At 31.3% G+C, this 27850-nt stretch overlaps 1 protein-coding gene across 2 annotated transcripts in view; it reads left to right on the forward strand.

Moving 5' to 3' along the window:
* Positions 1-27850, forward strand: part of PRR16 (proline rich 16) — a 293326-nt gene that overhangs the window by 170107 nt on the left and 95369 nt on the right. For both annotated transcript variants that reach the window (XM_051997854.1, XM_051997861.1), the window contains one exon: positions 12190-13092. In XM_051997854.1, the coding sequence (XP_051853814.1) occupies positions 12190-12948 (759 nt within the window). In that variant the 3' untranslated portion in view covers positions 12949-13092. The remainder of the gene's footprint in view (positions 1-12189; positions 13093-27850) is intronic.

Raw genomic sequence — 27850 nt, forward strand, 5'->3', positions numbered from 1 at the left:
CCTCTAGACATGTGGTTTCATCATTGTACTGAACTTTCTTTTCAAAAAATCATCTCTATCAAAAGTAGACAAGCAACTTTTTCCATAACTACATTTTTTATTTTTCTATTTTTTTTGTTTTAGAAAAGGTCTATTTTTACTTTATCTTTCATTTTTATTGATGTTCTATTTAGAAGTAGTTCATAGGTTTTATTAAAAGCCTCAATATCTTATTTTTCTTTCTAAGGATTATTCAGAATGTCAGATGCCTGTAAATCCCTTAAGGTTTCTTCTCTAAGACATTTGTTATAGATGCAAAAGTACTTTAGGCTAAAATGTGAATGCAAAAGAAGTACATAAGCATACACATATATTTACACACAAATATATACACTGTAATTAGAAGAAATAAAAACACCAAACCTGAATCATTGCTTTAACCTAGATCATCAAAATTTATAGGGAACTGACAGAATTTTTACTCCTTCATCTAGTAGAAATAATTGACTCAGTAAGAATTAATAAAGCAAGTTATCCAAAGCCTAACTTCCTAATTTCCACTGCTGTATTCCAGATGTGCTTTTCCCTAGCCTGGAGCTTTTAGTTTATTCCTTTTTAGAGATTTGTCCTTTGTATTCAGAGTCTTTCCTTTTGTGATAGTTCAAATCTTAAAATCTGCTATTTCTCTGTCCTGTAACCCTAATTTATTTATGCCCATTTTGTGGTATTTACTAATATGTATCAGAATAATTAATATGATGTTGTACCTGCCATTTTGTACACATGTTGTATGTTTCTATGACTCTCTTTATAACCCAGCTTTTGTATTTATAAAACTACTTCTTTGATTGGGACATGGATTTATTGTCCTGGAAAATACCATTTCCATATTTCATGATAAACATACCTATTAGAGCTATCACTTATTTCTATGCATGGATGTGATCATGAGATTCTTCTACTTAAAAATTATCAATAGTTCCCAATTGCCTATTATATAAAGTTCAAGCTTTATATAGCAAATCCTTGTTTTATGTCAAAGAAATTCAAAATGTAGAACCACATAATATATTTACAAAACTTAATGCCACTGCTTAAGAAAGCTCCTTTTTCAATATTCCTTTTGTTTCTTCCTTCCATGTGTTTGCTCACATAGTTGCCTAAATCTGGAATATCTTATCACTTGTGTTATAATTCTTAAATATACTTTAAATTTAAAGTTAAAGTCAAATTCAAATATCTTCATAACCCTTCCCAAATTCCAAATCAGTAAAGATGCTCTCCATGTAGATTGAGTGGGGGAGCAGAAGCACATATACATGGTAAATTTACAATATAGTACAATTTATTTTATGTCATAATAATCAATTTGTGTCATGAATTCCCCAGAGACTATAAACTCTAAAGAAACAGAAACCATGCTTAATCTAAACTTGATATTTCTGTCAGCACCATGAACATGCACCATTAAATAGATCTTTTTAAATCTTTGTGGAATTGATCTAAACCAGCTAGAACAAAAAAATGATATATCTCACACAAGTACAATGTTGTGAAACTTTAGCAAGAATAATGTATTTTGTGTAACTATCTGTTGTTAGGTCTTCAGTATAACAAAAAAGGTAAATTGTTAATTTTTAGTAATAATAATTGATTTATACATCACTGTAAAGTTTAAAAAGTGCTATACATATTTTATTTTATTTTCTTAAAAAACTTGTGAAAACCATAGGATAGGTGGGGAAACTATCTTATAGATAAATAATTGATTCTAAAGTTTTTAAAAGTTAACTTGAGAGTATGGTATCACTTTTTCTGACCACCTTGTGAGTGCTTGTCCTATGTGAATTCTCCATAAAATAATCGTTTTTGGCAAGTGTACATTTGTCATTAGAACAATGTGGACAGCCTAATGGAGGTATGTGCTCTGCATTTGAGTTGCAATGGTTGGCAGTTTAGTTCGAGAAAGGATTGCCCAGCCTGGCATGCCCTCCTTAGAGGTGGTGATGTTCTCTATGAACAGAGCAGAATTGAATTAGCTCAGAAGTAACTTGAGATGTGCAAAGTTGGAGAAGCCATCCCCAAACTTCATAGGGACTATTTGTGTTCACTCTCTGGCAGAACATTCTAAGTGAGCTTCAGTCACAATTGGACGCATTGTAACTTGACTCTAACATAGTGTTGTATTTTAGTCCACAGCAAACCACTAATCAACCAACCAAATTTAGAACTTAGAGAGAGTAAGTGATTAGTGTTGTCATATAATATAGGTATGAGAGATTTGTAGACTTTTTCTGCACTACATTAAGCTAGAAGGAAAAAAAAAACATTTATTTTTTTTTGATCTGAACATTAGACATAATGTGGGGTTTTGTTTTTTTGTTTATAATTTTGATTGATATTCTTCACTTTTAATGAAACTGTCAAAAAACTCACATTTTGTTTGTTTTGTCTTGATACAAGGAATACTTTTAGAAAAGGTACAATATTTTTTAAAACAACTTCATTCTGCTCTCTGAGTTTTTGAATAGATAGATATATGGATATATAGATATATACAAATGGATATATAGATATAGATACATCTACCATCTTTCTATCCATCCATCTATATATCTGTATCTTTAAATGTTGAAAGTTGTTATCTAAGAAATCATGCAAAGATGAAAACAGATTTGGGAGGCAACACAGTTCAACTATTCACAACTAACTCACCACCATAATCAATCAATCAGCCATTAAGTGTTTTATTATTATTAACAACCTGTTGTCTGCCAGAAGTTGTGCTAGATATTAAGAATATAAAGGAAAAACAAATGTATCTCAAACACACACACAAATACAAATAAAAGCAATAGATCTATCAATCAATAAGCATTTATTAAGCACTTAATTGATATCAGGTACAATGCTAGGATCTAAGTTTACAAAGAATAAAACAGGTCTTATTTTGGAGTACTTTACACCTTAATGTGTAATGTCTTCTCTGATATAGTCCCAAGAAGATACATGCTTTATTATTATTCCCTGGACTCATTCTCCCAATTTATACTCACATTTATTTGTAGGATTCCCAGAGGCCAATTAACTACTCTCCCCTCAGAGTTTTCCTCTAAGTATCCCCGAGTTTTTAGAGTAAATTTCCTCATTGTATTCCTCATGAGCCTCCATCCTGTGTTCTCCCACCACTATTTATTATCAAATTAATATCTCCTCATTATCATTTGGCCAATGGATATTAATTAACTTTTTTTTAAGGCTATTTACTGGTACTGTAAAACAAGGATATTAATTATTAAAGATTTTACTCAGTCTTCTTCTCACATACTCTTGAGAGTAGGCTCAAATTTAATGTATGTAGGATTTGGTATAAATCATCCCTATATCCCACCACTATTACATGAATATGTAAGTGGTCAGGTAAAGCAGAATTGGAGGAAACTAGAGGTTCTAAGAGAGAGGGATGAAAAGGAAGTATATTCTACACAGAAAGGACAGTATATGAAAATACACAGAGACAAGAAACTGAACATGGTGAGGAACAGGGACTGTTTTGCTGAACTTTAAAATACCATGGAAGGGAATAAGGTATAAATAGAATGGAAAAGTAGGTTAGAATCAGACTGAGGTAGACTTCATATTCCAAACTTAGAAGTTTACATTTGATCTTGTAGATAGTAGGGAATAACTAATAATGGAATAACATAGCTAAAATTGTAGTTAAGCAAAAACACATTAAAGTAAAAATACTTTAGAAACTTAAGGGAGAATGTGTTGAAGCAGGAGAAGTTTGTGGCAGGAATATCAGTTACGAGGTTATATAATAGTCCAACATGAGATGATAAAAGCCAAGATGAGAGTAGTCAATAAGAATTGAGAGAAATGGATGGATATGATAGATATAGAGCATAAGTGAAAAGACTTGCCAACAAATTGCATATTTGTGGTGAGTGAGAATAAAGGGTTGAAGATGATTATTGGTGGATCTGAATGACTGGGAAAATGGGAAAATTTCCATCTTTTAGATATGATAGATATTTTTAAAACTTACTGATTCTTCATATTGTCTTTTTATATATTAAATATTTAGGGATGAATAGTATTTATCTTTCTAATTTTTTCAAGACCCATAGTATCCCATACCATAAAAAAAAATGATCTGTGATAATAAAAATGCAAAAAAGAAAAGTGGCATTAAAAGTTAATAAAGAGTACTTGGAGCTTATTAATCAGGATTATAACGAACAAACGTGCTTAAAAATATCATTTTTTTTTTCTCCTGTTATGGGAATAATGGATTGGAGAAAAAAGACACTTGAATCATATAGAACAATTAGAATGCTAGTTAATATAATGCTTGAGGAAGATTGAAAGGTCCTCTCCCTATAAATTTAGCCAATGATTTCAAAAGGCACAGATAGTTCAAGAAACTTAAGATTCGAATAGAATATAAGATTTGTCAATTAAGGGATAATTTGTAACTATGAAAAGACAAGTTTCAGTTGATGATAATGTAGGCCAGAATTCAAAAGGATTGAGAAATGAGTAAAAGAGAGGAAGTAGAATCAGTGAATGTAGACAGATTTAAAAAAAATCTTTTTTTATTGTTTTTATTTTGTAGTAGAAATTAGTTAAAGAAAGAATAGAGTATGATAGTTTGAAAATATGATGAAAAGTTTTGTTTTTGTTTTTGTTTTTTAAAGATAACGAACAACTACATACAAAATCATGAATTAGTAAATAAAAAGAAATTGAAGATTGGAGAAAGGGATCAATTATGAAGGCAATCTGCTCAAGGGTACTATGGAATAGATAAAATATGCATACATCAGATTTCCTCAGTTGAGGCAAGACTTTTTTTTATCAAATTGAAGTAGAAGAAGGTGTATTGTATTAGGATTTATTTGAATGTGGGCATAGTGAATAAGTATTGACTCTTGTGGGAAGAATGGCTTTTGGTCTCATTTTTGATGCAACATACCTGTGACATTGGACAATTAATTTGTTTCCTGTGTTTTGATTTCCTTAATGTAAAATTAGGAAGTTGGGTTTGACGGCCTCTTTTTTCCCCTCTAATTTTAGATTTCTGATCTTTTGTAGAATAGAGAAATGAGAGTCCTAACAAATGTCTTCTTTTATTGCAAGAAAATATTATATAGAGATCTTTTCTTGACAGGGTAATGCAAATAATTGATGTAGGAGTAGGAAACAAGATTAGCCATTGTGGAAGTTCAAGACAGTAAAAGATTGCCTTTCCACAGTGAAGGTACTTGAGATTAGATATCATGAATTTGTAGTGTACTGAGCCAATGACTTTATCTTTAGCATCATATTAGTAGATGAAAAGGAAAAAAGTAATGAAAATAATGCAGATTTTGGTTTAACAAGGTAGAAGTATTTATTAAGCAATTAATGTCAAGTTGCTGTGCTAAGTGCTATAGCTACACACACACACAAACATGATAATACATACCTTAGAGGACTTTACATTCTGTAAGGGAAAGACAACACACATAAAGAAGTAAAGGTTAGAGGGTTGTTTTGAACTAGAAAGTAAAAGGGAAAGTCAATAGAGCCATAGGATAATTGAGTGATATTATTTCTAGAAATGATGTAAATTTATTACTATCTTCTGAAAAGTGAAAAAGGGAGGAAGGATAGAAACATGAGCAGACTGATGGTACTAAAGATTGTTGGAAAGCAGCAAAATGTTAGATTTGAGTAGAATAGTAATAGAGAACCCACAAGCACAGGACTCTCAGATTGACGCCTGGAGAATCAGGCTGACCAGTTACATTAAAGAAAAAAGGACAAAGGATTTGAGGGCAGAGAAGAATAAGCCTGAAGTGACTTAAATACAGGGTTAACCTTAGGAAGTGAAGCAAGAGCAGGGTGAATAACCTGATGAAGTCCTGAGGGATAGAGAGACTGGAAGTCACAATGAGGGTGAGAAATGGGATTAGAAAGAATAAAATATAGGTAGATACTAAATAATAGGAATTTTTGGTTAGATAAAGAAATTTAGGAATTCTTGATTATGGAAGTAGATTACCTCTGGGTGAGAAATTAAAGTGGTAGCCATTACAGTGATATTCAGGTAATGTAGAATACAGGATAAAGTTGAGGGATGGAGTATACTAGTCATGGTGAATGAGAAGATTGAAGAACTGATTCCAAGAACGAAACATTTGTGTCTGTATTGAACTCCCATCATATAAGAACAAGTACTAGATAGAAAGAAAGATGGTGAAACAGTTACTGAATTCTATGAAAAAGAAGGAAGATTGATTTGGGAGCAAATAGATAACTAGTCACAAGGTTCTAAATTGATTAGTAATTCTGGATAGATTCAGTCTCAAAAAAAGGAGAATTATTTTAAGTGATGATTCTTATATGGAATATATTGTTTAAGATTTTTTTTTTAGAAACCATACCCAGAAAAAAAAAAAGGATACAGGACTAAATAAAAGACTGATATCAATAAAAAAAAAAGTATTAAAATTGTGATGAAATACTTTTATGTACTTTTGGAAAATACGCTATGATTTTTAGAATATCTTTTTTCAAAATATGTGAAAAGCTAAAGGCAGTGCTTCTATTGACTTAAATAAGTAAATGTGTAAATAACTAAAAGGTTATTATCAAGCTAGTATTATATGTCTGTCCAATAATTCAGAGGCTAGAGTTAGGATGCAGTAAGGTAAAATTTATTTTGCTGACAAGTCAGCAAGTTTCCATCACCTTCCTTGAAGTAAGCCTTTGATTATTTTTTTAAATGTTAATGGTGTAAAAACTTTGTTGTGTGTTTGATATAACATGGCCTTCATTATTGTGGGTTGAATTTTCTTACTATAAATATTACAAATATAACTACTTTTGGAGTTCTTTCTTTCCTTTAATGTTTTTCTTTTGCTTGCCATCTAGGGGAGGGGGTGGAAGGAAGGAGGGGAAAAATTGGAACATTAGAATGTTGTAAAAAATTACCCTGGCATGGGTTCTGTCAATAAAAAGTTATTTAAAAAAAAGAAAAAGAAAAAGAAAAAAATAATGTTTTTCTTTATTAAGTCTCTGTAGTAATGATTTTAAATTTATATTGAATTTTTATTTGTTCTTTACAAAGTTTCCATTACTTGTATCAACTTAATTTTTTGACTTGTATTCAATAGCTGATAAACTGCTTCCAGAATTTTTAATATTCATTTGTTTTCTGAATTCTGTTCTACATGTTTATTTGTTGCTATTGTTTCTGGTGTTGATTTCTTTAGTGGGATATAATGGGACAGATTTCTACTGTAGTAGCTACTGTAGTGTGCAAATGACTTGACAAGAACAAAGATTTTTATTTAGTTTCATTTTATACAACACTAATTTTGTGGGCATACTTTTATTGGCACTAGTGCGCTTTTTTTGGCATTTCACCAAATGAAATCAAACTGAGTAACTTTTCCTCCCTTTAACTAGACTACTGTCAGGTGAGTACTGGATTTCATAACATAAACACATATTGGATTTTTAAGTTTGCTTTTTTTTAAGAATCGATATTATCATACAAAAAATTGAAGCATTTATAAAGGGACACATCAAAAGCAATTACAATTTTTACAGTAGCTATTGCTATCAGGAAAGCAAGTGCTTTAACGATCATTCAAGCTCAGAATGAAAGATCATCCACAATAAAGCACAAAGAACAGTAGAGTTAAAAAGAAAAGTATAGAAATGAAAAAAAAGAGAAAAAGAATGACAATTATTAACAATCACTAAGGCAAAAGAGCTTAATTGATGAGTTTTTAAATGCTTTTTGATAGTTTTTTTTGATGAGTTTATTAATGTTTTATGAGTATAAAGCAAGCAAAGGTCTTCAGAGTGAGTTGGCACCTGAAGGAGATTTTTAAAATTCCTTTTCCATATAGGCTTTCTGAAGCTAAAAGAATAATAAAAAGACCAATATATTAAAAAAAATTTATAAATGCTGCTATAAATCAAAACAATGTTTATCATCATCAAGGCAATCTTTTTTTTTTATTTCAACTCCATCTAAGTTTATAAGATCTGGAGATTTTGATTAAATTTGATAATTTTGATAAAATCTCAAAAAAAATTGAGGATATATACATATATCCTCAAATTTTTTTGAGATTTTTATTTCCAGTGTTCCAGGAAGACTTCTTTTCATGGAGATGATGAACTCTAATAAATATTGAAATACTGATGAACATACTTTTCTGGGAGAATATACACTCTCAAAATTGAAAAAATATTGCAACAAGTTTTTATAGTATGAAAACATAACAAAAAGTTAAGGTTAAGAAATTAATCCAAAAGATGAAGGTTTACAAGCATAAGTGATGCACAAACTCATTTGATTCAAATTTCTTTGAAAATATAGTGGCTACTTTTTGCAGTGGCAAGGAACTAGAAACTGAGTGGATGCCCATCAGTTGGAGGATGGCTGAATAAGTTATGGTATATGAATATTACAGAATATTATTCTTCTTTAAGAAACGATGAACAGGATGATTTCAGAGAGGCCTGGAACTTCCATGATCTGATGCTTAGTGAAGTGAATAACACCAAGAGAACTCTGGACACAGCAACAACAAGATTATACAATGATTAATTCTGATGGATGTGGCTCTTTTCAACAGGCCAGTTCCAATGGTCTTGTGATAGAGCCATCTGCACCCAGAGAGAGGACTATGGGGACTGAGTGCAGATCACAACATAGTATTTTCACTTTTTCATTGTTGTGTGCTTGCTTTTTGCTTTCTTTCTCATTTTTTTCCTTTTTGTTCTGATTTTTCTTGTGCAGCATGATAATTATGGAAATATGTATAAAAGAACTGCACATATTTAACATATATTGGATTACTGGCCATCTAAGGAAAATGATGAGGGAAAAGGGGGAGAGAAAAAAAATTAGAACATAAGGTTTTGCAAGAGTGGATGTTGAAAATTACTTATTCATATTTTAAAAATAAAAGGCTTTAAAAAAATTAATTAAAAAATATATTGGCCATAATCAAATCTAGATTCAGGGGGAAATGAACTCTTCATTAAAGCTATTATCCTTGCATAATAGTTAATTAAGAATATGTTTTAATATCTTGTTAACTCAAAAGCAAATCATGTACAATAAATCATTCCAGTATAATACAAAAATAACATATAAATTTAAAAAAAATATATATCTCAGAAGTTGTAAGGCTTAGTATATGTCAGCATGTTTAGCTATTTACTTTTTTTCCCAAGTAATTTGCACATTACTCAAGATACTGATTTAATCTTCTAATGTCTTTCTTTAGAGCTTTAATAACTTTCTCTAGGCATTTTTACCATGATGATGGATGATTCTTGTCCTTGGGAAGATTCTTTAATTTCTTTACTTGTCCTGTAGGTCTTACCATAGAAGTATCCACCATTTATAATGGAGTGGATATATCCTAAAGTATTTTCATGCTTTCTGTAAAATAATGTAGGAAAATGAATTTATTCATGACAATTTTTGGCAAATGACATTTTTGCATTATTTTTTGGTATAGTAACCCAGCTGGTTGAATATTTTGAACTCAAAATGAATTATTTGAAATCAATGTCTAAGTATGTATATCACCTCTTTAAACTGTTTGAGACCTTAGCATTATTTTTGTTTTCTCTGTCGTTATTCTGTACAATATATGAATTTTATGTTAAGAAGATTTAGTGTCTCCATGTTCTTCAAACTTTTTGTTTACGGAGTTTAACAATTTTTCTGTTTCCAGTCTTATTTCACCTAATCTTGGTTTAGTGATGGAATTAATTCTTGTAATTGCATTTCAGTTTTTTTTTCAGTATGCTCTGTTTGACTCAGAGCTGAGACTAAAAAAAAAAAAAAAAGCCTTTTCTAGTTACTGGTATGATGTTTCCAATTTTATTTTATCTCTATAATTCTCAAACTTAATGAAAACATTCATATCTTCAGTCCATTTCATGTATGCTTGTGATTTGTCTGCTTTTACCGTCAGTGATGCAGGTATAGAAGTATTTCTAGAGGGTAGGTCTTGTTACTTCTCATTTATTCCTGACTGTCTTGCCTTGCTATGGTTTCAGAACAAGAGGGAACACTATTTGGCCTGCCATTTTCAAGTATCATAATGTTTTCAACTAGAGTCATCCTGTAACATTGTAACATCTTTTATATTTCTTTTCCTTTTTAAATATGTAGCTGCATTTCATAGACAGATGGAATGATCCATTGAGTCATATATTTTAGCCCAATAATCCATTGTTTCTTCTATGCTAAACCCTCCCAGCTATTTGAACCATTCAAAGGAACATAAATTCTCCACTATAAATCTCTTTGGCTGTGTGACCCAATTCTCCTATGACAAATTATCTCACACCATCAAAACTTGATTTGATTTTGAGTGAATAATGATTATTGTTGTTCATGTTGCTATTTATCTCCCTCTCATCTTTTTCTATGGAATTTAGGTAGAGTTAATCCTGAAAAAAGTTTCTATTTTCATATTATTTGTTTTATACTTAATATTCTGGAGATTATTTCCTAATCAGATCAAAATGCTATTTGTAAATAAATAAAAGTATCAGGATATAACTTAATCTTCTGTAGACTGATTAAAACTTATCTAGAAAGCCTAATAGGAAACAAAATAGCAGGGATTATATGTAATTAATACTTTTCTTATGTGGTTTTGATTTCTTCTGATAGATCTCTATATTTTTTAAAGTTTTTTTTTTTTTTCAGTTCACACATCTTACCTATTATGAATATTTGATGTGGTAACATTCATTAAAATAAATTAAAGTTTTGTGGATCAATGGAAATTGTGGAACAGTTTTATTGCTATAGGATTATTTGTTGAATAGTCAAAACTATTTCAAGCTCTATTTGTTGTATGGGGATATATTATTTGTTCATTTATAAATGAAGGCAAGCTTCTGGTGTTTCAGCCAACTAATCAAGTCTTGCTATGCATTTGACAGGTGCTAAAATGTTAGATATGTACAAATTTTCTACTATTTTCTTCCACAATATGCATCAATCAATATATCCTTTAAATCATCATTCTATCTGTTTTAGAGTACCTGAAACTTTCACAGCTTTTGTAAACAGTATCATGGCACACAGGCTACTGTTCCCTTACATTTCAGTCTTTCTCTGTCCTACTTCTGTCCTACAGTTAGATTGTAGAGATAATTGAGTTGGGCTTTAATGTAATCTCTTCCTCCTCATCTTCTTTTTATTCTCTCTTCTCCTTTTAATACTATTATTTATACTATTACTACTACTATCACCACCACCACTAGTACTACTTCAAACCATTGCCTTTTTTGGATTTCTACTTAGTCTCAATATATCTGGCCAAGCAAACTATTATATTCCTAAATTAGAACTCATTTTAATACTACTACTTCTATTACTATAATATTAAAAAAACAGCAACAACAAAAAACAGTCTAATTTATCCCTATCTTTTCCTGATAATATTAAAATTTAGATAACTCAATAATAAAACACATAAGAAAACTGTTTTCTTAATGTCATTTAGCAGCCTCATTTTGGGACACTTATTTCCTTTTATGTAAACAATGAATTGAGATTTTTTGTCTTTACATAAATATCTCATGCACAGTCTTCTTCCTAACTCTATAACAACCAGTCTCCACCTTTCTCTTTCCATTTCTTTTTTTTTTTCCTTTTAGCTGAGGCAATTGGCTTAAGTGACTTGTCCAAGGTTACACAGCTAGGATGTATTAAGTGTGTGAGGCAAAATTTGAACTCAAGCCCTCCTGACTTCAGGGCTGGTGCTCTATCCACTACATCACCTAGCTGCCTCTCTCTTTCCATTTCTGAATTGCGGACAAGGAAAAAATTGTAATGTTACCTAGCCTTATTTATTCTAGCATACTGGTATTGCTCATATTATAGTGTTTTTTTCCCAATAAATTGTAAGCTCTTTGAGGATAGAAGCTGTTTCATTTTTGTCTTTGACCAACTGAACAGGACAATGTCACATGATAAATGCTTTTGCTTTATTAGTGATTGCAAAAATCATTTTATAAGTCAATGAATGGTTAGTATTTATCACTTGTTCAATTTGATATTTGATGTCATGAAGAGGACTGACAATGGGAAGCCTAAATTGTTCTAATTATCTTTTTAAAGAGTCTATTCTTCATTTTTTTTTTTGTCTTCTGATTTCCATGCAGGTAGTTGATCAAATTGACACACTGACCTCTGACCTACAGCTGGAGGATGAGATGACAGACAGCTCCAAAACGGATACACTGAACAGCAGCTCCAGCAGCACGACAGCATCCAGCTTAGAGAAGATAAAAGTGCATACCAATGCGCCACTCATCAAGCCGCCTGTTCACCCTTCGGCTATCCTCACAGTCCTGAGAAAACCTAACCCTCCACCTCCTCCTCCCCGACTGACACCTGTGAAATGTGATGATCCTCACAGGTCTGTGCCAGCCATCAATCCTGTAAAAACTAATGGCACACTTCTCCGAAATGGAGGTCTAACTGGAGCATCAAACAAAATTCCCAATGGGGACATCTGCTGTATACCTGGTAGTAACTTGGAGAAGATACAGATGCAACCTCTGATGCACAGACCTCAGAAGGACAGGTGTCCCCAGGCAGGAACACGGGAACGGGTACGATTTAGTGAAAAGGTGCAATATCATGGGTATTGTCCTGACTGTGATGTCCGGTATAACATAAAAAACCGAGAGGTCCATATCCACAGCGACCCCCTCCACATGCCGGGAAAGCTTCCTCACCAGTGCCCTCCTCTCCCTCCCCCACCACCCCCTCTCCCTCCTTTTCCTCTGGAAAATGGAGGGTTGGGAATAAGCCACAGTAACAGTTTTCCGCCTCTCAGACCTGCAACTGTGCCTCCACCCACTGCACCTAAACCACAGAAGACCATCTTGAGGAAATCAACCACTACAACAGTGTGATGTATGCCACTTGAAAACTATTTTCATTTTTTTTCTATATTATAAACATAAAATAATAGATAATGATGAGCACTTTCTACTCAAGCAATAAGAAGCCCAAATATATTACAGCCTGTGTTCAGTGAAGTGGCATAAAATCACCTGGTAAGTGAAGAGAACAATGATTACATCTCAAATATAAACAAAACATTTCTAGTATTAAAATTCTGTGCTAATACTGATTTCAGAATGGATTTTTACTTATAGATGGTTTAAATTGTAATATGGATTTTATTTATTTTATTAGATAGATAAATAGATTGATATTGATATGTCATAAGAAAGGTTGTTTATTTTTTTAAGACATAATAAATCACTGCCTAGAGATTGTCATATTATTAACTTTGGCCAAAATAATTAAAGTAAGGAATATTACTGATGAATATATATATATATATATATATGTGTGTATATATGTGTATATATATACACATATATACATATATATATAAAACTTTTTAAAAGGTCATATTTGCAATGTTTTAAACTTATTTGATCATGCTTAAATATCAGTCTCTGAGTGCCATATAAGGAAGCCAAGTGATAAGCTTCATCTTATCTAATTATGAATACATATTGACATTTTTATAATCTAAAATTTTCCATGGTGGTAATTTGATGGTGTGACTAGTAAGTGATCTGAAACAGCAGAAGCAACTAAATGATCATTTAGGATCAGGAAAAAATATGGTTTTAAAATCTTTTCTTTTTCTGCCCACAGATTACTTTAATGAAGCAACACATTACCTATTCTATTGTAGCTATATCATGTTTGAAATATATGCATTTTATGAAAAATCTTAGTTTATGGCAGAAATAAAATTATAGATGTTTTCATGTTATACATGTTGATGAATACAGCTTAAGGTACAGACCCTTGTGACAAATTAAAGTCTTTGGACTTCTCTTAGAGAACTATTGAAATAAAGGGAAGTTTTTTTTTTTCTTTCTTCTTCATTCAGGAGATTCTGAATTCTGGAGCAAATCTGTAGTATATAGCACAAGATATAAATTGGTGCTGAGGCCCTAATTGCCTCAGAATTATAGGGGATCCATTAAAGGAGAAGACCTTTTTTTTTTTAATTTCATAGTTCTAAATTGTATCATTTTAGAATTTTGCCTTGAGACTTACAATTTACATTATTTGAAGATTATCTTCTATTCATAAAAAATGAAGGACATGAACTAGGTGTTATAAAATCTCCTGCAACGCTAACATTCTAAGATTATCGTGATTTAAATAGCTGTTTATAACCATTTTTTATCTTTTTTTTAATAATTATAACTTTTTATTGACAGAATAACAATTTATTTTAAAGAACTAACATTCTATTTTAGATCAAATTGATTAATAAGGTGAGCAAACATCTTTTTTATTGACTTTTATTTATCATTGTTATTGGTGGTGTTTTAAGGAACAATTCATGGGATTGAATAGGTATAAACTTTAATTAATATATCAGCCAAAGAAAAAGAATCTGATATATTCAACAAACACATCCCCACTCACATAAATATGTGTATAATCAAACTTAGAATACCATAGTCTTATCTTCTATTTTTGTCATTTCCTTCATACTGATGAATTTATTATATGTATTCCACCTCAGATTAACCTGAATATCCAATATATTATCCAATTTTCTATCCTTTGAAATAGCCATCATCTTGATACAAACATTCATCAACTCTTATTTGTATTATTTGCAAAATACCTTTTTGTCTCCTACTCTCAACTATCTTTCTCTATTAATCTGTCCTAAATTAAGTTGCAAATGTATTTTTCCTAAAGCATAGCTCCAATCATACCATCATGTCTCCTTAGTAAGCACCATTTGATTTCAGTGAAAACTCCTAGATTAAATAAAAAGTTTTCTGTCATGTATAGTCCCTCACTATCTGTACCTTTCCCTTTTTCCCCTAACCTCTCTAGTTTTTTTACAATATGCTCTTCTTTATGTAATCTATGAACCAAAATACTGGAATACTTACTGTGCATAAAATATTCTATCTCTGTATTCTATGCCTTTGTACTAATTGTTTGCCATGCTTGTATTAGAACCATACTTGACAAAGAAAATCAGTTATCAAGTAAAATTTAATGTATCTGACCAGAAGAAGGCTCTACTCTTCTTAGGGAAAAGGGAACACATAGTCCCCTTCCTTTAGAGAACAGAGTGGTCCATTCCCTTCTGAATTACAATCTTTCTAATAAATTCATTCTATGATTCTTCCTAAATCTGTATAAGCATGTAGCTCCCCCCTCATAAATCCCAGGTGCAAAAATGGCAGAAAACTCCTGGGGGAGGGGGATGTTGTTTATTATTCAATTAGCCTACTAAGAAGGCATAATAATGATCTAGTTAAGTCGGCTCATTGAAGCCAACCAAGTTGAGCTGGATCAGCTATTATTTTAAGCTTGTGGTTTTCTCAAACCACAAGACTCTTTTTGATTGGCTGAGTCCACCTGTGCCTTTCTAGCTCCCCAATTCCTGGTTTGCTCTAGGCTTCTGAGAGATTGACATTTAATTGTCTGTGGCAATCTAACCTTCCTTAATTTCTCACATTCTGAAAATCCATTGGTCAGTGGTACTTATAATTCACTACCTTGAAGCTTGCAGCACTCTGTGGAAACCTAACTTTTCAATATTTCTCATACTTGGAATGTTATGTTTTCTCATTTGTCTTTTAGCTTTTCAGGCATCCCTCAATAATCATGTAAGAAACAAAATATCTTACCAAGAACTGAAGAATGCAGGAAAGATTTTATTTTAAATACTTGCAAGAATGGGAGTTTGGGTTAGTAGACACACCTTTGAAACTACAAAGGCAGTATTTTATCTCCTATCCTCAAGTACAAGTCCTTCTTCCCATTCTCTATTAATTGGATGGTATAGAAGTTACTCTATAAGAATCTCCACCCTTCATTACCTAGCCAATCCCTGCCCACAATGAGGTTACATTCTGGGGGGGGAGGGGGGGAGGAAGGAAGAAGAATGACAGAGGAGGGATTGGGGAAAAGAATAAAAGATTCTATTCAAATCTTAGACCACTACCCCAATTACAAAAGCCAGTCCCTGCCTGCCTCCTCCCAAAGGAGATGACATTCTTACATTCTTTTGAGGGAAATAACCTTCACCCTTGATAACTATGGAAACCAAATAAAAGCCCATCAATTTCTCATACTCAGGTCAAATCACACCTTCTGTAACAGGCCTACTTGTTCCCCATTCTTAGACCTTCCCTCTCTCTTTGCCTTTCATTTATTTTAAATATATGTTCCAAGTGCATAGATATTTTCATGTTTATTTCTGTTCTTACTAATGTTTGGAATCTATTTAGGATTTATTTGCTGAATTCTTTTACTTCATTTTTTATTAATATACTTCTAGAATTTATTGTACCAATATTTCAGTTTGCCAAAATGATAATTCTCTAACATTCATTTGAATGTAATCTTTTCATTTAAAACTATGTAATCTTCCAAAACATGGAAATTAGTTAAGCTGGAGCTTCATATTTGTCTTGAAAACTGTAATTATGGTGACATAAGAATACAAATTATCATTTTATAGTTAGCTTATATTGCTTCTAAAAATTAAATTTTGAAGCACAAGTTATATAAAGCACAAAATAGAAAATACTTCATTTCCTCTTTCCTTCAGTGCTAAGAGCAAAAAAAATTCACATCAAGATAGTCTATTTTAAATGAAAAATATGTTTTATCTTAATTTAAATGTTCAGTATTCTACAGGCCAAACATCTGTATTTTGGAAAAAACATTATTCCTTAAAGATGCAATTATTTATCTTTTATAATAACATCTATTGTTATTGAACATACCTGAAAAGACTTTTTTTATCCTGAAATAAGTTTCATGTTTAGAGTTTAAATCCAAACTGCTTTATTTTCACTGAAGATGTCATTATTTCTATAAGAGTTTGAGTAAAAATAGCAGGGGAAAAATAATGAAAATGATAAAATCACTGCATGCTTCTCTTATAATGGTTATTGATAAAAACAGAAAATAACAAGTTTGAAATGTTTGTTTTTAAATAGTTTCTGATTTTAAACAAAGAGATCCCTAAAAAAGAAAATAAGTGGGGATAAGAAAAATATGTATCATTTTTTTTCAGTCCTTATAGTATTAGGAAGAAAGCTGACAAGGTATTTATATCCATTGTTCTGTAGCTTAGATCTAATACTCAATAATGAATATGGAATTATTCAATTTTGTCAATCAAATCAGTTCCATTCACTTAAGGAATTAGAATTATATCCATATGAACTTTTATTAATGCCAAAATAGCTTGATGAAATAATGAAAATATGTCATGGTGCTGTTTAGTTTCACTTGGATAGCTCAATTACTCATTTTAGTCTGAGGAAATTACATGATTTTAAATAATCAGATAGCCCTATAAACATATCATTCAAAATATATGAAACTCTTTATCTGCATGTTCTAATTATATTTTCTTGATTGATTCCATAAAGAACTCTTTGTGTAATTGAATTTGGAAAGTTATAACCCAATTATAAACCTCATTTTTGTGAAATCACCATAAAATATTTTCCATTAAGATACTAATCATGTTCTAGAGTATTCCAGTTTAGGTCTTCATGCTTTATTCCTCCTTAATTTCATGTCGTTAATGTACTTTGGCAAAATATGAACTGAGAGTTATCATCACAGATTAAGCTATCATATACTCTGATAAGATGATAAATATTTCAAGTTAAGGAATAATTTCCTTTTAGTAAAATTTTTAAAAACAAAACATATAGCATCATTGAATAGAAGATGCTTTATGAAACATTTATCCTGAAAATCATTAGCTGCCTATGTCTATATTGTATATTCTGAGCTTGTGTGTAATGTATGACATGGAGTAATTAAACCCAAGGATGGAACATCTCAGAATTTATTTTAACTAACTGAAAAACTGCATAATTCTAAAGTAATGGCAGGTCTAGTACTATCAGATATTGTACACAGCAGTATAGGGCATAAAACTGCAGCATTTTAACAGCTTGATTGTGTAGCAATTACCCAGTGTGTATTTTATGGTAAGCAATTGGATTTTATCATGCTGACTTTTTTTGTGATGCAAGAGAAGCTTAAAGAGTGGCATGGAGATGCTCAGCAAATGAGCCTCTATTTAAAATGTGATTAAGTCACAATGGGATATAATGTAAGGAGAATAACAAAAATAGACTGTATTAAGGTGGAGTTATTTGTATTTGTCTACATTTTTTTTTTCCTTTCAATAGCAAAATAAACAGTAGAATCTAATGTTATCTTTGGGTAGACAGAATTTCAATATTGACTTACACTTGGCTAATCCATTTCTTTATTTCTTTTTTATTATTAAATTAAATATTTTTGAATTAAATGTAAAAATAATTAACAATTAAAAATTTGACTTCCAATTTTCCTCTTCCTATCTCTTGCTTCTTCTTGAGAAAGCAAGCAATTTGATTTTGATTATACATGAGGAGTCATGCTGTTAACCATGTTACAAAAGAAAACACAAATAAAATGTACAAAAAGAAAATTTCTTTTCTTTTCTTTTCTTTTCTTTTTTTTTTTTTTTTTAAGGATAATTCTATCTGTATACAGGGTTCATTAGTTCTCTCTCTCTCTGGAATCAATTGGCATTTTCCATCATAGTTCTTTTGGAATTGTCTTGTTTTTGAGTGACTTTGACAGCTGATATTTCTGTACAAAGTTCTCCCCACTTCACTTTGTTATACTTCATGTAAATCTTTCCAGACTTTTCTAAAACCATCATGTTTATCATATTTTATAGAAAAATAGGATTCTATCACAATCATGTATTATTCCCCAATTGATGGACATATCTTAGATTTCCTATGCTTTGACATACAAAAAGAACTGCTATAAAAATATTTGTATAAAATTTTTTGATCTCCTGGAAGAAAGATCTAGTAGTGGTATTTCTGGGTAAAAGAATACATGCAGTTGTATAGCTCTTTGGAGATAGTTCCAAATTGTCCTTCAAAACTGTTGCATTAGCTTACCACTCCATCTAATGTACATCAGTGTCTCAATTTTTCTAAATCCTCTCAAGCATTTGTAATTTTTTCTTTTCTTTTATGGTAGCTCATCTGATAGTTATGTGGCAATATTTCAGAATTATTTTAACTTGTATTTCTCTAATTAGTAATGAACTAGAGCATTTTTTCATGTGACAAAGTTGATAGCTTTTTTTTCTTCTCCTTCTGAAAACTTCCTGTTCATATCTTTTGTCCAATTTTTAATTAGGGGTTGGTTCTTATTTACGTGTATGTCTTAATATCCTACATATTTGAGAAATGAGGTCTTTATCAAGGAACTTTCTATAAATTATTTCCTAGTTTCCTAATCTCTTTCTAATTTTGGCTGCATTAATTTTGTTTATACAAAACCTTTTTAATTTCATGCAGTCAAAATTATCTATTTCACTTCCCATAATTCTTTCTAAAACTATTTTGGTCATAAACTTTCCCCTTATCAAGAGACCTAATGGATACATTTTCCCATGCTCCGTAATTTGTTTATGAAATAACTCTTTCTATTTTTTTTTTAATTTTGTCCTTATTCATATAGTCCTGGGTAGCTAGATAAGCATTAAGAGAGAAAGCCTGATGTACTGATGAGATCACAATAACCCTTGAGGCAAATAGGGAAGGGAATTGATGGGATCAGCACAATCTTACAATCTTACTCATTCTGGGGCATCTTGGGAAACCCCAAGACACTATATCCAATCAGAAAGTCAAATTAGCATGCTAAACTCCTCCATGTTAAATTCTCCCTATAAATCTGCCCATGACTTTTGTCATCTTTGCTGAATCCTTTTGGGGTTAGCATTGTCTTTGTTCCACGCCTCCATACCTCATGGTATTTTTCTTCTTGTTATAGCTTGTTATAGCTATATACTCTTAAAGGGTACCAACTTTTCTATGGACTTAGTCTGCTAGTCAGTGTTGTACTCCAACCTCATGGCATATTCCCTTTCTCCTGATTAATTGTGATTTCCATTGGGGAACTTGTCTTTTACCTTGCTACTTGTTAAAAGCCCCTTTCTTTGCTAACCATATACCCTCCCAAATCTATTTCATATTTACCAGTCCTGGTGTCTCTTCATGTGGTCTATAACTCTTCTTGTAAATAAAGGTACTTTTTAGCAAAGAAAATGGTCTTGTATATTCATCACATGTGCCTGCATCTTGTGCCTTGTATTTTTAACTAAGAATTGCTACCCTAAATTCATTATTTTTATATATGAAGTAAGATATTGATCTGTGCCTAGTTTATGAAAAATTGATTTCCATTTTTCTCAGAATTAATTTAGGGAAAATTGTCATTTTTGTTATATTGACTTCAACAACCCATGAGTGATTTATATTTCCTAAGTTGTTTAGATCTACTTTTATTCACGTGAAAAGTGTTTTGCAATTGTGTTTATATAAACTCTAGGTTTATCTTAGCAGGCAGCTTCCCAAGTATTTTATATTGTCTGCCATTATTTCAAATTGAATTTTTCTTCCTATTGCTGCTATGTTTTATTGGTAGTATACAGAAATACTGATGATTTGTTTGGGCTTATTTTATGTCTTACAACTTTGCTAAGGTTGTTAATAGTTTCAACTGGCTTTTAGCTCATTTTTTATTATTTGGTAAGTATACCAACACATAATCTAAAAAAAAGTGATAGCTTTTTTTCCTCATTAACATTTTTATTCCTTCAATTTCTTTTCTTTTGTCTCTTTTTGCTTTTATTTCTATAGTTGACAATTGTAGTGCAAAACTGAATAATAGTGGTTGATATGACTAATGCACACACCAGATGATGATAGATACCAAATGTTGAGGTCTGTTCATTTTAAGAATTCACAATGGCCATTCTCTTCAACAAAAAGCAGATTTATTTAGGGAAGAGGGTACAGGCAAAATGAAAGGATATAATATATACCAGAAATAGTAAATATAAAATAAAGTTGGGAGAGCATAGAAAGGGATAGAAAGAGCAAGTTCCCTAGTAGAACTTGGCATTTGTCAGAAGAAAGGAAACACTCCATGAGGTTAGGCATGCCCTTTGCTGGCAAGCTTAAATCCTGAGAGGAATTTAGTACCCCAAAAAATTAACTAGCTAAAAGGAGGAAAAGTGAAATTGAGAAACATAGTAGAATTAGGGAGACACCACAAGATATAATAGGGTCAGGAATGATGGGAAAGACATTATGAGGCAGAGTTCCAGGTGGACTGACTCAAAGGAGGACAGTGGGTATGGTATCTACCCTTAGGGACATGACTGGAATTTCTGACATAACATGGTAAGGTAACGCTATCCAAGATCCCTATAAAGGATGGGGTTTGACGTAATTTGGATTTCTAACTGGACTACCTTCGTAGAGAGTAGGACCATGGAGCTAAACTGATCTCTCTCAGTGCCTTTTTCTTACTTGTATCAAGGATCAAGTTTTCATTTTGTCTCTACTCAATACACCCACCATTCAGAACCTCATCAGTGGTGATCATGAAAATCCTTGGTTAAGTCCTGATTTTATTGAGAAGATTTCAAATTTATACCAATTACATTTAATGCTTTTTTGGCTTTTAGATAAATACTACTTATTATTTTTCTGGAGGTAATTGGGGTTAAGTGACTTGCCCAGGGTCACACAACCAGGAAATGTTAAGTGTCTGAGGCCAGACTTGAACTCAGCTCCTCCTGACTTCAGGGCTGATACTCTTATCTACTGCACCACCTAGCTGCCCCTGCTACTTATTATTTCTAAAAAGATTCCCTTGATATCTAGTTTTCCTAATAGAGATGAGTCTTGTATTTTGTCAAATGCATTCTTGTATCTATTGATATAATCATCTGTTTTTTATTGTTTTTGTTATTGATATGGCCAATTATGCTGATAGTTTTCCTATTATTAGACCAATTCTATATTTCTAGTATAAATCTAACCTGTCAGAATATTTGATCTTGGTGATATACAACTTCTATTCTCAAAGAGGACCAATGACATCTGGAGGGTGATGTCTTGACTTCACATGAATTGGATTTAAGTGGACAGAGCTGTGCAAAGTTGTCAGTATAACTCTTTCCTTTAGAGTCATTGAAGTCCTAGAGAAAAAACAAAAATCTAGATGACTGGAAATGGCCTGAAATGCAGTGGGTGACCTTGGACTTTATTTTTTCTGAGGGAATACCAATTTAATGACTAAGAGCTACATGAGAATTGATTAAAAAAAAAAAAAAAGTGGTCCAATTTGCCATCATAAAATCAACCTTTTAGGGAAAGACTTTCAGAGTTTCTGGCCTGAATAGAAAATAGTTGCTATTTCCACTCATTCTAAGCCATTAAAACCTAAGCAATGAGCCACAGAAGCTTGGATTGTGAGTTATTATTGGGCATTCAATGAAAGCCTGAGTGATTTGAGTTTAAAGACATAGTTAGGTGGTTCCATGTGAAACACAATGGGCTTTTTAAAAGCTTGTTATTTCAGAATTATATTTCAAGTAAATTGTCCCAGTTTTCTGAGCAAAAATACAGGAATAATTTATATATGTGTGTGTGTATGTGTGTGTGTGTGTGTGTGTGTGTATGTATGTATACATAATCCAGCCTTAAAAAGCAAGAAACTAAATTTTTGTTGGATTTTTTTGGTTCAACCTTCATTCACAAAGAGAACCAATGAAATCAGGAGACTAATGTTTTGATTTCCCTGTGAATTTGATTTAATTGAGACTTAGCAAGTAAGAATCAAGATAAAAGATGGCCCAATTTATCATCACAAAACTATCATATTTCCCCACTCTACAATGCTTCATTGTTCTACAATAAATGCTTAAAGTTGCCATGTCATTGTAGCCTGTCTACAATACATTGGCATTAATATATATATATATATATATATAAAGAATAATATCTATTGAAAGTCAAGAGGTAGTTTGCCTAAGCTAATCACCATTTGTAACATTATTTTTCTGACCATTTCCCAAGGTTACAACCCTTTTCCTAAGAAATTAAAATTGACTTAAGTAGTGAAAGGTATAATGGCAATTGTTATAAGACTGAATCCTCTTTGTAAAGGTTTACATCTTGAATACTTGAGGAAAAGAAATATCATGATAAGCAGTGAATGAATCTTTCCTACATATCTCTAGCTGATACAGCTTCCAGAAACAAATCCAAGTACTGTGGAATCCATCTCTTTTTCAAAAACCACCCAACAGTGGTGATATTTCTTTTCCATAGTCCAAGAAGGCAACTTGCATCACTATCTTTCAGTCTCAGGAACCATAACTATAGTACCTTCTGTGCCTTGACATGGTCTGCCATTCCTTTGACCAATACAAACTAGAAGGAAGAAACCCTGCTTTACTCTTTACCTCCAAATTTTTTGAGGATATTGGAAAATGTATGTTCATATCAATTTCCTATCTTACCCATGCCTCAGCAATATATTTCTTACCCTCAATTAAATTCTCATTTATATGTTTTATTGATGCTTTTTGTTTTACTTTATATTTTTCCAAATTGTGCTTCTTTTTTCTACTATGTGAATAACCTATTTTAACAAAGATTAGAAAAGCAAATTCCAGCAAAGCATCTGATGCATAATCCTATCAGAAAATACATTCAATATTGTATGAAGGCCCACAGTCCCCCATTTCGGTAGTAAAATTGAGGGAAACACATTTTCTCATCTCTTCTCTATGGCCACGCTTGGCCATTATAATTTCAATTTTGTTTTACAATTTTTTATTGTAATATTGTTGTAATCATTGTGTATATTATTTTACCAGTTCTGTTTATTCCCCTAAATTACATTTTTTTTGTATTTTTTGATATCAACATTATTTCCAAATTTATATTTAGTCAAAGACTTTTTCCAGACCTCTCAACCCAGATTTCACATTGTCTACAGAACTTATTTCATGGATATGCTATCACATTCTCAAATTCAGCTTGTCTAAGACAAAGATTAATATTCACATCCATTTTCATTTCCACAAAAAAAAAAAAAACTGATTTTTTCTTTCTGACTTTATTGTTTCTGACCATCACAAGATTCATCTACTTTACCATGTCTGATACTTTACTGTTACTTTTTTAATCTTCTCTCCTTCATATCACATATCTAAACAGTTCCCAATTTTGTCAATTATACTTCTTCACTATCTCTCATATTTATCCCTTAGTTTCCTTCCCAGTTTTTATTTATTCTCACATTTACCCTATTTTAGGCCTATATTGCCAACCACCAGACAATTAATCTTTTAACAAATCTTTCCACCTCTCTTCTCTTGGCCTTTCTAATCCATCTTTCATAATACTGACAGAGAAATATTCCTTATAATGAAATTTGGTCTTTTAAGATCTCAAACTCAAAATATCTAGTTTCTTCTAGTTATCTACTAAATGAGATTTAAATTCCTTAATTGGATTTTATAGATCTTCACAAAATTGTAATACAATTGAAAGAATACTATATTTGTGACTTTGTTCACCCATTTGGGTTTCAGATATCTCATTTGCAAAATGAGAGAGTTGGGGAGAAAACAACAGCAATTAATTCTAAAGTCCTTGTCAGCTATGAGTCTATGATTTAATCTATCTGATACCACTCTGCCTTTCAAGGTATATTTCAAAAAACTTACCTACACATAATATAGCCAAATTGGAGTACTTCTCATTCCTCATGAATACTTCATCCTCCTTCATTTCTGTACCTTTATTCATCTTGTACCCTTTTAGAATTCCCATCCCGCTTTCCTTTCTTAAATTAACTTTCTTATTGAATAGATCACCTTTTTTCAACCATAAGTTGTTAATGATTTATTCCTCCTTGATCCACAGATAGAAACACTTCTGTATTTCTAATTTATTTTTTCTTGTACAATAATACAAGTAAAAGTACAATAAAAATTAGTATGAAACTGGATAGAGTGCAGACCCTAGGACTGATGTCTTAATTCAGTTCTGATTCATATATGTGTAACTCTTGAGAAGTCACTTATCCTCTCTGGGGCCCAGACCACTTTCTAAGTCTTCAAATTACAAAAAAAAGTTTTCAATCTTCTTTGGTGTATTGGAGATGGGGGGAGGAAAAAGCATTCCCCTACTGGAATTTCCTTATACCAAAGAAGTCATGGGTCTAGGAGTTGCAGAGAATTGTATGGCTTTTGGGAGTATATTTCATGTCTCCCAATTACAGTCTTCATGAGAATGTGGTTCATATCTTATTTAAATTTTATGTATTTCTCATCAATAAATATAGTATTCCTGTATATAATAAGTATATAGTGAAGATGTGCTTCACAAAGACATATTGTGAATTTTATTTCCAGCGCCACTTATTCATTATGTGTCCAATCATATGCCATTGATTTCTATTGTTATTTCAATTTGTCATTACTTAGTTTTATGTCTTCTTTTATAGTTAGCTCCTTGTGAGAAGGAATCATATATACATATATATGTACAAACATAGACATATACATAAATGTATTTTACATACATGCATACATATATGATCTGTAGTTACACCAAGCAAAATTTTATTGCCATACTAGATATGAAATAGATCTCTGTTTAATGAATGTAACAAGTGAAAGATAATAGTAAATAAAGAATATTTTCTCCATAAGGATTCATAAACAATATCAATGATATCCCTAAAAGTGCTAGGGCTATTCTGAGATATAGTACCTAACAATATAAATTCTTTATCTAGAACTTGTTTGAAACATAAAAGTTAGGTGAAAAATTGTGAATATTTTAGAGATGACGTAGGACATGGAATCACAGAAATGTGATGAAAATCACAGCCAGAGAAGATCTTAGAAATCATCTAGTATATCACCCTTATTACAGAAGCAAAAAAAAAAAAAAAAAAAAAAGATGGCTAGATAGGTTCAGGAAAATTCCCAGAGTCATGGATGGAAAAAAAAAAGGTTGTTGTTTCAAGTGACACAAAATTCCCTATTTTGAATTTGAAATGATCAGTTTCTAGATTGTGGAATGACACTTTGGAATTCTATAGTTAGCAACTTAGAATAATATGAAATACCCAACATAGAAGGGTGTAATATAAAATATTAACTATATAAAATATAACTAGGCCAAGAAAAGTGAGAAATACATGTATAAATGGAAGAACAATATTTGCAGTTGAAGTTAAAAGTAACTTAGAAGCTATAAAAATGCACTAAAAAGTTTTGACATGAAATAGAGTAAAATGAAATGGCATAAATTAGGGTCTTTTTAGGTTGTGACTATTAATGAAACTTTTATATCTATAAATAGTCATTCTTATGTGTATCTTTTTCAAAATTATTTAACTCCAAATATTAAAAAAATACCACTCTAAAAAAAAGAATTTTTTAAAAAAATATATACCCTCATATTTGATATATTGATATAGAGAATGTTTTATTGTATAGTGGAAAATAGAGGTCTATATTTTCTTGTTACATTCAGGAGAAATATATAAAGTTTGGTTTGATTTAATTGAATATGATAAATAGGATTTATGATAGTTCTTTATTTTAAATGCTTTAGGGTTTATAATCTAGCCACTAATTAATACACCAATATGAATACAATATCCATTGGCCAGAGACCACTATCCAAAACACTACTGGTAATAAGAAAGCCACAATACAATACATTCTGAGTACTCCATAAATCATAGAATGAATTTTCATTTCATTTCAGAATTTTAAAGCTGAAACAGGTACCTTAGAGGACAAATAATTTAGTTTATTACCAGAAAAAGAATTTCCTTTATGATATTCTATAGAATTAGTTATTTGCCTGAAAACCTCCAAGGATAACTAATCTGTTATCTCCTAATTTATCTGAGGAAAGTGCAAATTTATATTAAAAAATTATGTTTTATCAGGTAATAATGAGACAAGAGGTAAATTTGAAAGTAAGATTTTAGGACTGTACTTAGGCCAATAATTTAATTGTTACAATGGGCTGCTAACTATAAGCTTCTAAGAAAACAATAGCTTCCATACTTGCTCAAAAGAAAAGACATCTAAAAAGTAAAGGCATAAATAACAGATTAAAAATGATAGACTGGAATAAGTTCTACTATGTATCTGGTAAATCACAAAAGGGAAATAGAAGTTTATATTTGATAAATTGTTCTTAATGGTTGAATGGGACATGAAATTAGCCCAGAACTGCTAGTTGCTGGAATGTATCCAGAGACAGATAAAGAATTTTGTTCAGATCAGAAGGAACCAAACACAGGAATTGTTTTCCTCCCCTTTCTGTGTTTAAAAAATTCCTGAATTTAACAACAACAAAAAATTCTAAATATTAAGAAAAAATATGAGGGATTATATAACAAACCATGAATCTCCATTTCATACCACTTACTTTAAAAAAGTATTTTAGCAATTCCATGTATTATTTTGAAAAATGTCTTCTTTGTGCTTCTCTCAGAACTTCCTTCCTTCCTTCTGAATTTTTAAAAATAATTCTTCTACGACACTAGTCAGCTATAAGAGGTGGTTTGTTCAAAAAACAAGATAAAGTGGGGAAAACAAACATACAGAATCCTTTAGCATAATAAACAAAATCAAGTACACAGTGGCTATGTCCAAATACACATATTTTAAGTCTTTCACCTAAGCATCTTTCAGCACAGATTTTCTGAAGATATATATGACTAGTCATTGAATTAATGATGATCAGAGTGTTTAAAATTAATTGCTCTTTCCAAGCTTTTCCTTAATTTTGAGTCTAAATTTGCTTCCCTGCAAATGCTCACCATTATTCTTGGTTCTGTCATAATGTAATCTTTCTGATTATGACTAGA

Source organism: Antechinus flavipes, chromosome 1 (assembly GCF_016432865.1).
Source record: "Antechinus flavipes isolate AdamAnt ecotype Samford, QLD, Australia chromosome 1, AdamAnt_v2, whole genome shotgun sequence".
In the NCBI taxonomy this organism is placed as follows: domain Eukaryota; kingdom Metazoa; phylum Chordata; class Mammalia; order Dasyuromorphia; family Dasyuridae; genus Antechinus; species Antechinus flavipes.